The sequence below is a fragment of the Hippocampus comes genome, unplaced genomic scaffold (genome assembly GCF_001891065.2).
Source record: "Hippocampus comes isolate QL1 unplaced genomic scaffold, H_comes_QL1_v1.1 scaffold223, whole genome shotgun sequence".
NCBI classification, from domain to species: domain Eukaryota; kingdom Metazoa; phylum Chordata; class Actinopteri; order Syngnathiformes; family Syngnathidae; genus Hippocampus; species Hippocampus comes.
The window spans coordinates 442,922-452,996 of NW_017804808.1; the positions used below are offsets into that span (position 1 = coordinate 442,922).

General features: G+C 40.7%; 1 protein-coding gene across 1 annotated transcript in view; it reads right to left on the minus strand.

Moving 5' to 3' along the window:
• The window catches only part of prrc1 (proline-rich coiled-coil 1), a 20,603-nt gene that overhangs the window by 2,687 nt on the left and 7,841 nt on the right, over positions 1-10,075 (minus strand). The window contains exons 3-8 of the mRNA XM_019862849.1: positions 6,418-6,756; positions 6,193-6,338; positions 4,306-4,408; positions 3,933-4,096; positions 2,705-2,808; positions 1,778-1,880 (exon numbers count right to left, since the gene is read on the minus strand). Of these exons, the coding sequence (XP_019718408.1) occupies positions 1,778-1,880; positions 2,705-2,808; positions 3,933-4,096; positions 4,306-4,408; positions 6,193-6,338; positions 6,418-6,756 (959 nt within the window). The remainder of the gene's footprint in view (positions 1-1,777; positions 1,881-2,704; positions 2,809-3,932; positions 4,097-4,305; positions 4,409-6,192; positions 6,339-6,417; positions 6,757-10,075) is intronic.

Here is a 10,075-nt window from a genome sequence, read left to right on the forward strand (position 1 = left end):
ACGAAAACAAAATTACGAAGTAGACTGGACATAAACCACACACTTGAGGTGTCATTGTCTCCTATTACCCCGAGATGGGACCGTCTGGTTGCAGAAAATCAAGCTCGGTGCTGTGGTGAGTCGTCATTTTCATGCACTTTGAATTTGCGTTGTATCGTATTTTGAAGGCATTAAACATTGCCATAGCGATCGGAGTGTTGCGGCCAGATTAGACGCTCCTTGCGTTTATTATATTTCGAAAACGCCACAGTTTTCATGCAGCTCATACCATATTATTTCGTTGTATTATTTCCGCCACACCTGAAATGCGGGTCCCTGAAAATATTGTCTGACATACACCGGTCCGTGGGGCAAAAAAGGTTGGGGGCCCCTGCTCTATAGGATGAACTGCAGCGGAAAAAAAAAACATTTAATCACGAATGCTTGTGTATTTGTAGCCAACTTAGTCATGTTTATAGTAGGCTAATATCGCTAACAAAGATAGATACATGTGTTGAGTTCATGATAAGGCTTTTAATTTTTTGCGGCTCCAGACATATTTGGTTTTTTTTTGGTCCAATATGGCTCTTTGAACACTTTGGGTTGCCGACCCCTGGACTAAATGAAGGAAGGAGACAAGCAAGACTTCTAAGGATATTTAGCCCCTTGTGGATGTGAGCCCACAAGGTTTGTGTGGCTTTTTGTTGAACCAATTGTCTTCATATTGTTTGTCTTTCATTTATTGTTTTGTAAATCCATTTGTATTTATATGTTTCATTTCCGTGTTTGTGAGCAGTTTGCATGGCTTGTCAATGAATAGACCCTGTATTTTTATGGACTTTGTGTCGTGCTTCAAGCTACATCCTGAGGGAGATATATATGGATCAATATTCAGATTTCTTGGACGTAGTATTTTAAAAGTTCCGTAAAGTGCCGTGTCTAGAGTGGGTTCCTTTGTCTTGGTAACACACATTAAATAGATTGATAAATTATTTCATGCTCGTTACACTCACTATTTCTCTGGTTAAATCTCGCAGGTGCGTTGGCAGAATTTCAACGCCACGCAATTCAGCAGCAGGCATTACATATTGTGCTACGGCGACAGTGATCATTTGATGGTGTCTATTGTGCCTCGAAAGTAACGACTCTAACATGACGGCCATAGTTGACCATTCTTTTATTTTCTATGTACAATTGGTAATTTGTATGAGTTTTTCCAACTGAATATCTTTGCATGAAGCCAGTGAAGGTGTTCAAATGTAAACATATATATTTATTTGTTTTTACCCGAGTGCTCAGGTACCATGTGCTCCAATATGACAAAATGGAATCGACCACGAGGGCCAGTGAAATATATTTATTCAGCGCATACTGCAGGAAGGTTTGATTTAAAGCACATATCATTTTGGCATGCTTTTGAACATGCTTATTTTTGAGCTCTCATGTCTCACAGCTGCACCACACTTTCTGAGAGCCACTCAACACTACAATATTTATGCAAATGGGCGATTTTAAAGTGTATTTATAGATCTAAAAAAACAATAGTAAAAAAAAAAAAAAAAAAATGCCATAAATACGAAAGAAAAAAAACATGCCTAGGGAGAATTTACACAGGGCAATTCCATATCGCGGATTTCCTGGAACATAACTCCTGTGATGGTCGGGGTTTACTGTATTCTATCGTAACTACATAGCCAATCATCCACCTTCCATAGCAATTATCCTCTTATCCTAAATAATGACACATTTGTCATTCACTTATCCATTTGCAGTGATGTGTTGAGGTAATTATGTGTACCTGCTGGACATGTTCGAGAGCCAGAGGGGTTGCCTGTGTGAAGACCTCCACTCGGGTGTTATGATCAGGGTCCTCCAGGATCAAACAGCCGATGTCAAACCACCTGAAGACAAAACCAGCATTTTCAAGTAGTGAAATTTTTCTACATTGAGACTAATTTTGGTACGAACCCAAGTGCGGGTCTCTGTATGTAGAGGGGCGGGGGGATCATTTGACTATTCAAATAAATGATCATCAAGAAATCATTTTGTTCTGAGTGATTCTCTGAAAAATAGAATTTGCAGAGTTAATTGTTGCTATGACCACTAAGTGCCATTCTGTAGAATCAGTTTCCAAACACTATATTGTGAGTTTTTCTTTGGGCTGTCACATCTGACATTAAAAGTCATAACCAATAATTGTGGTGGTCTGGTGTACTGCATTTGGGTTCTGCTCGTACAATCTGCCAGTCATGGAACCAACACACAGTTTACCATCACAGATCCGCTGGAAGAGGATCGAGTCCGTCCTACAGAAGCCCCAAGCGATGATACCGGCTGTTGCTGAAGCAAACGAGTCAGCTAATGACCAAGCACAAAAGATTGCAGCAACACAGGGCCGCACCCAGTCTCATGTTGGAGGAGCGGCAGCATCATTGATAGGTGATAGAAACACCTGCTGCCCAAGCAAAAGCCTGGGCACACCAGTAGAAACTGGTGAGCCATCCCACCTCGCAACCTTCCTCCAACAAAGACCCCTAACCCATGTCAAGTTCCTCCGTGATGATTTGCATACCCTCCCCAGACAAGAGTTACAATGCAATCTTGAAATCTTTTGGCCTTGGTTTATAGTTTTAAAAAGCGAACTGAACTTCTTTACAAACATGTCATCACAACTCGAGAGTGTGTGAGTGGCTGTACAAAATTTATCTTCATAGGAGTGTCTTACTTGTCAGGAAAGAGCTCAGCAATAAATTTTTCCATTGAGACCACTGGCTGCTTCTCGTGGATCACACCCGATCTTCTCAAACTATCAATGCGCTCCTGAGCCCCCTGCATCACACAAGAAAGAAAGGTGGATCAAAAGGTTATTTACATGGTCCCAGGTTTGGAACCTCTTTGCCCTGAGGCAACCATACTATTGATGTGGGGACGTCCATCCCCCTCCAAAAGTTTTGGAACAATGGAGTCAATTCCTTGATTTTACCTGAAGACCACAGGTGTCAAAGACAAGGCCAGATCTGGCCCGCCACATCATTTTATGTGGCCCACGAAAGCAAATCAAGCATGTCAAGTTCCATGATGCTTGCTGAAGTCTGAACCAAAATTTCAATTTGTCAAATGTAATCCACAACAACAGTCATTATTCTTGACTTCTGATTTTAAAACTAGTTATTTGTTGGACACTGTGTATGTAATATGTGGAGGTGATTAAACATTTATGTGGTTTCCCAAAATTCATAATCGGCCCTCCAAGGCAAACGTTAATTACAATGTGGCCCGCGACAAAAATGAGTTTGACACCCCTGCAGTGTAGACTAAACACATTTCAGTTTGATATCGAAGGTGACTCCAAGCAAAGTGATCAATATTTCAGCTATTATTTCCAGGTATTTACATCTGGATTGAATACACAATTGAGAGGAGAGCACCTTTTGTTTACCACCCCCCTTCCCCAATATTTCATGTCAACATTATTGGGAGTTGGAACACTGACAGGCTCGCGACATGTCCGGTCAAACATACTGACGCGTGTTTTGTGGTCTACACTGATTACGCAAACAAATACAGTGCAGTGAAAAAGTGTTTTCCCTCTTCCTTTTTTTTTTGCATATCTATCACACACAAAGGTTTCAAACCATATATGTATGTATGTATGTATATAAATATATAAGTAAAGAGAGAGAGAGAGAGAGAGAGAGAGAGAGAGAGAGAGAGAGAGAGAGAGAGAGAGAGAGTATTTACCATAGTTGCCTTTGTGAGGTATTAACCCTTTCATGCACCCTGTAAACTGATCACATGATAAGCTGTCCACTGTAGTAACCGCTGTCCCTGAAAGGGTTAAGACTTGCATGATCAGAAATATTTAAGGGTTAAAAAAAAAAAATTCTATCACAAAGGGGGAAATACCGACAGACCAACACATATTTATTTTTTTTAAAACTGAGTGAACAGACCTTGAGCCCCGCCGCATAACCCACAGGCTGTGGGGCAATGTTGGAAGGGCCAATTTCCCCTGTCACCATAGCCATTCCAAAAACCTCCTGAAAAGCATCCCGGACTGCGTCAACATTCATCTCTTTATCCGATGTCACAACAATGTCAATGTCCCCTCCGGACTCTGTGGAGAAAGGACACACACTTTAAACTTAATTGTCATCAGTTGATCTAAAACCTGTTTTTATATGCAAGAAAACAAGGCTAAGATTTTGTGGCATGTCAACCTCCTTGTTCATCAAGGAAAATATGCAATTTTACTATGACTATCATTGGCTGTTTTGTGACACTTAAAGGTATCTTTTTTGTGTAATTCTGATAAGAGAGGCTTACTGATATATGGAGCCATGCCAGGATCCAGAGTGGTAATCATCGACTCTACAGAATGTTTGGTCTTATCCAGGACTGTTTTAACAACAGGGTTCCCAGCGACGCCCTACAGAGAAAACAAAGAACAGTATTGTCACAACATTAATGGGCAAAGAGGGGGCAACATTCGCTATTGTTTAAAAGGCAAGTGAAATCTGTAAATTCTGGAGCCCATGAAATGTAAAACTTCTGGAGAAATAGTCTTCTGAATTTGCACAGAAACAGAGATGAATCGCTCTGAAGCCTGACAAGAACCTGACCCTGAAGGAGTGCTTCACCAAAATAAAAGACTGCATTGGTGAGTCAGTTGGGACACTTGTGCTTGTGTCATTGGGTGAGAAATATTTGCCTGCCCTGACTAGATTGGTCAATAAGCATCAGGGCTAAGTCAACACAAAAGTATGAAATGTACATTTAAGATTTTACGATGACGTGAGCGTGAGATGATTTTTTCTATTTCCATTATTTCGAATGTGGGCAAACATATTTTCAAAATATATATCACAAATGACCAGCAAACCCAGAGCAGATGGTGGTTGACTGAGGAGCCACTGAACCCATCCATCCATTTTCCGATCCACTTATCCTCACAAAGGTCGCGGGGTGCTGGAGCCTATCCCAATCCCAGCTGTCTTCGGGCAGTAGGTGGGGGACACCCTGAACCGGTCACCAGCCAATCGCAGGGACCGGACAGAGACTAACAACCATCTCACTCACACCTACGGACAATTTAGAGTGTTCAAGCAGCCTGCCAAGCATGTTTTTGGAATGTGGGAGGAAACCGGAGTAATTGGAGAAAACCCACGCAGGCCCAGGGAGAACATGCAAACTCCACACAGGAAGGCCGAGCTGGAATTGAACCCTGTACCTCTACACTGTGAGGTTGACGCGCTAACCACTGTACCACCAGGCCACCTATCCACTGAACCACTAAAATATACAGTATTCATTAATATCTAAATTTACTGGACAGAAAAAAAACATGTTTTCCCCAATCTGCTACTGATCACAAGTAAAATAGTAAAATTACCGTATTGGCCCGAATATAAGACGGCCCTGATTATAAGACGAACCCCTCTTTTTCAAGACTTAAGTTTGAAAAAAGACTTTTTGAACACCAAATAAATTTTTATACAGAAAATAATTACAGTACATCTGAAACAAATGATTATAACAATATATTTGAGAGAAAAAGCATGTTATTTTGCCTCATTCAAATCTTAATATGTGAACATTTAAATATGTAAACTAAAGTGCAATCACATTCGTAAATGAATGACTTCTGGTTTTTGAAATGTAAATTACATAACTTACATACATAACATTACATACATAACTTCTCAGCTGCCAGTTAACCTGGCCGATCTTCGACCCACTTTTCTCCAGATAGTCGCTACGTTTCTCTATTTTCTGTTATCTCCTATTACTTTCTTCTCTTTTCTTTCTTACCACTATTTTTTATTTTTCTTCTTCGTACTACCGCTATTTTTATTTTTATTCTTTGTGACAGGGGTTCGCTTTGGCCTGAGGAGTCAAGTTCAGCATTCGCTTCAATGATATCTGGCGCCATCTAGCGTCGTGAATGGGTATAATGTCTAGACCCCGAATATAAGACGACCCCCACTTTTTCGGTCTTATTTCAATGCAAAAAACACCGTCTTATATTGGGGCCAATACGGTAACATTTAAAACAACACTGACAGTGAGTAAACAAATACCGAAACAAGAAAAAACTCAAACGTCAGCACAATTTAACAATGCCTTTGATATTCTGTTTACAGTTATTCAATTTCTGTGAGTCTTTTTCAGCAAACGGGCGGAAAAAAAGCCAAAACATGACTCCAGATTAACCTTGAAAAAGCCCCATAAACCTCCATTGCCACCGTTGTCCGCAGATACTCTGGGATCCTCCTGCTCCTCAGGGAAAGTGATTGGGGATCTGGCATCTAAACCCCCAGTCATGGCAGGTTGCTGAACCATAGGGTTAGAAAGTACACCTGGATATGAAGGGAAAGCCATGACATCATCTACTGGCTCAACAGACTTTGATATTGAGTATGCTCTTGCACACATTACCTGGAATTGAGGTTGGGCTGGAAAAAGTTGGCATCAGCGGTGTCTGTGGTGCTCGACCAGCATGACCCCGTGTGATGTCATATCCTGCGCTCATGGAAAAATTAGAAATAGGAGGCCCAACAGGAGGTGCACCGGAAGAAAAGGAAGGTGGTCCGGTGGAAGAGCCCAGGGGAGGCACAGAGACGGATGTATTGGTGTTAAAGGGGCCGGCAAGTGAAGACGGCGGAGGAGGAAAGATGGAAGGTGGACCACTGAAAGCAGGAAGCGGAACAGCACTGATTGACGGGGAACAAATGGACACTGAGCTGGTGCCTGCAGCAATAGGATGGCTTGATGGATCTGAAACACAAATTTTAACACTGCAAGATAGTTTTTGTCTAAAGCTGGTCAAACCATTTCGACATTCATTATGTAAAATATTTGTACTTGTGGATGGTTCTCAAAAAGTATGGTACAGGACAGTGACATGAGGTCCCAAAAATGAAGTGAATTCTGACTGAAGTTCATAGTGTGAGGTCAAAATAAAAGTATGGTTGTTTCAGATTAAACACGCAACAAATCTATGACAGACTAGTTTTGAAATCGAGGACGAGTAATAATGTTAAATTCATTTTAAAATGTTTTCTGATGTTAAATTTAGTTTAAAAGAGGGATTGGAAGCAAAAAATTCTTGCGATATTTCAACATTTTTAAAAGTGAAGACCATTTGCATTGTTAGTATTGAGCAAGAAACATGACGTTTGATGCACATTTGCTTTGGGCGGGCCACAGAGAACTATGTAGCGGGCCAGATCTGGCTCCCGGGCCTTGAGTTTGACACCTGTGGTGTAGAGAGTAAAAGAGACATGACTTGGCTTCACCTCCTTGTTTCATCATTAACCTCATCTCAACAAATGGTGACCCCGACAAGAGTAAAAATGACGGATTTCAACGCAAGCAATCTAAACCTCCACAGACAACTTGGTCGATTTTTGGCAACACAACCCACAGCTTGGTTTCAGCACATCAAGGCCCAGTTCCAGATGAGGGGAATAACAGAGGATGTTACAAAGTACTTTCGTGTGGTGGCAGTGTTGGATACCTCAATGGCAGCTCGAGCGATGGCTCTGCTAGAGGCTGCCCCTTACGAAAGAAAAATGTATTGCAATATATTGGAAGAAATACATTGCAATACATTAAATAATATATTGTCATATATGAGATTTTGTATTTATAATTTTCTAACATACTTCAATATATGCATAGACCAAGGATGCCCATTACGTCGATCCTGATCGACCGGTAGATCTAGGACTTGTCCCAATTAGATCCGAAAGGTGTTGAGGAGAAAAAAAAAAACCATTTGTGTGTCTTTGTACATGTTAGTAATATATTTTTGTGTTAATGTACCCTGCATGCCCTAATCATCCTATCAGTCTCATTTTTCCCCAAAAAATATTTTAAAAATAAAATAAAATAAAGCAGGTAAATCTTTAACCTACGGTGGCGCGTGACCTACGTCAGCGGAAGTTGTTAGCGCTCAGCAGTCTGCAATTGTAGCTTGTGATCAGAGCTGTTGCGCTATATCTTTGATCGTCATTATTCTCATTCAGAGTTTGCTTCGTGTACAATTCACCGAGGGCATGGGCAAAGAATAGGAATCTAGATGGCTGAGTGAAGCACTTTAAAACGGTACGTGTGAGCTACGATAGTCAACAGGCTGCAAAAGTGCATCGCTTGCTTTCGTGTTTGGCTTCTCGTCATGGCGCGCGTGCTTGCGTGTGCATGCGCGCTTGCATGCGTGTGCACGTGCATGGTAAGGGGCGATCCCAGGAGGTTGGTTGAACGAAAAGTCGATCTTCGGTCCAAAAAGTTTGGGCACCCCTGACATAGACCATATATGTGTATATATCGATAAATATATTTAAAAAGTGTTGCAATTGAGACCAAAAAGGGCACTATATTTTTCACATATAATAGTCTGTCTTTATATTTTACAACATATAGCAAGTATAATCATATATATATTTTAATTACATAATCTGATAGTAGGATAGACTTCATCCTACCCCCACATGAGTTTCATTAGTAAACATAAATGTTTTGAAATGCATTTGTTCCTTTTATTGTTCCATGTCTAGTGTTCTCATGCTCAAATAAACACAATTAGTGTATAAAGTAGTGTATCCTTTGAAGAAAATACAATGATGATAAAAAATAGTATTACAGAAATACAATTTATTTTGGGAGTCTACAAAATTGGCATGTACTTTGCCATATATTTTCAATCCTCCACACTGGATCTTGGAGGTATGCATGCATAGAGGCTTGCATATTTTGGCAGATCAATGATCATACATTTTCTTCTTGGAATATCCATATTATCAGCACCCGGAGGATATGTTTCCTTTTCAGTCGAAATCGGTCCATTTTCTACGTTTGTTTGACCCTAATCGCCATGAAATGGCACTAGCTCCCTTTCGTTGGCACGTTGTGATTTGAAATGACTAAATTACATCAAAACTACTTTTACCAGAATGCTTTGCGTCGATAGCGCATGCGCATAACAGTCATCCCAAACCAACCAGCCAATCATAGCGCTGTATTTGGCGCCCGCGCTATGGTGAACACGTCGATTCGTCGAGGCGCGGAAAAGGAGCGTTACAGCTTCATCTCGATTTATTTATTTGGGCGCCATAATCAGACAAGGAGAAGGAAGTGAAACATTGTCTTTAGTGAAAATGTCAAAATTTAGGTTTGCCTTTGTTAGTTGGGCCAAAGGGCCTGACAAAGATAAAGCCAGCATCGTTCCAGTTAGCTGGATAATTGACTTTGACGCAGCGGCCGCTACTGACATGAAATATCTGGTTGAATGTCGAACGACAAACGCCAAGAAACCAGCGAATGGATGGCCCGTCGAATAGGCTGTAATTGTACAGTTTAGCAGGTAAGTCTGTCTTACACACTCTCAAACTTGGCTTTTCGCTTATTTCCTATAAGTTGCTTTTTTTATGTATTAAGTACAGCGGGAAAGATAGTTTCACTTATTAAAATGTGTATCCAATATTTGACTATTTTGCGGTGTAAAATTGGCATATAATTATTTGTTCTGCAGTATTAGAAGTCAAGTTCGATCTTCAATATATCCTTCTAAATTCATGTCGAAAGAGAAGGCTACACTGAGAGCTGCTGAGCGAGAGCTACAAGTGCCAGAATTCAGTGGGGATATACCGAACAGAATGAGAAAAGGAAAACGCCTGGACTTTGGTGAAGAATATTTTCGTGCCAGTAACAAAGACGCTGGCAGTAGATATCCAAAACAGGTCATCTAGATTTGTCACATTATGTATCATTTGTGTATTGGATTATTCATCCCGGAATAATAATAAACAAATAAATTGTCTGCCCTTTAGAAAAAAGCCATAGGAGCAGCTCAAAGACGAATGGAAGAGGAATTACTGTCAGGGGGCAGTCATTCCAGCCCTAGTCCTGAAGAATCATCGAGCCAGGAAAGCTGCGATTTCACCAAAGATCTGCAGAGCCAGATCAAGACCTTACACAAACAGAGATGAAAGGGGACTTTTCTGAAAATTCCGAAAAAAAAAATATATATATATATACATATACACACACACACACACACACACACACACACACACACACACACACACACACACAC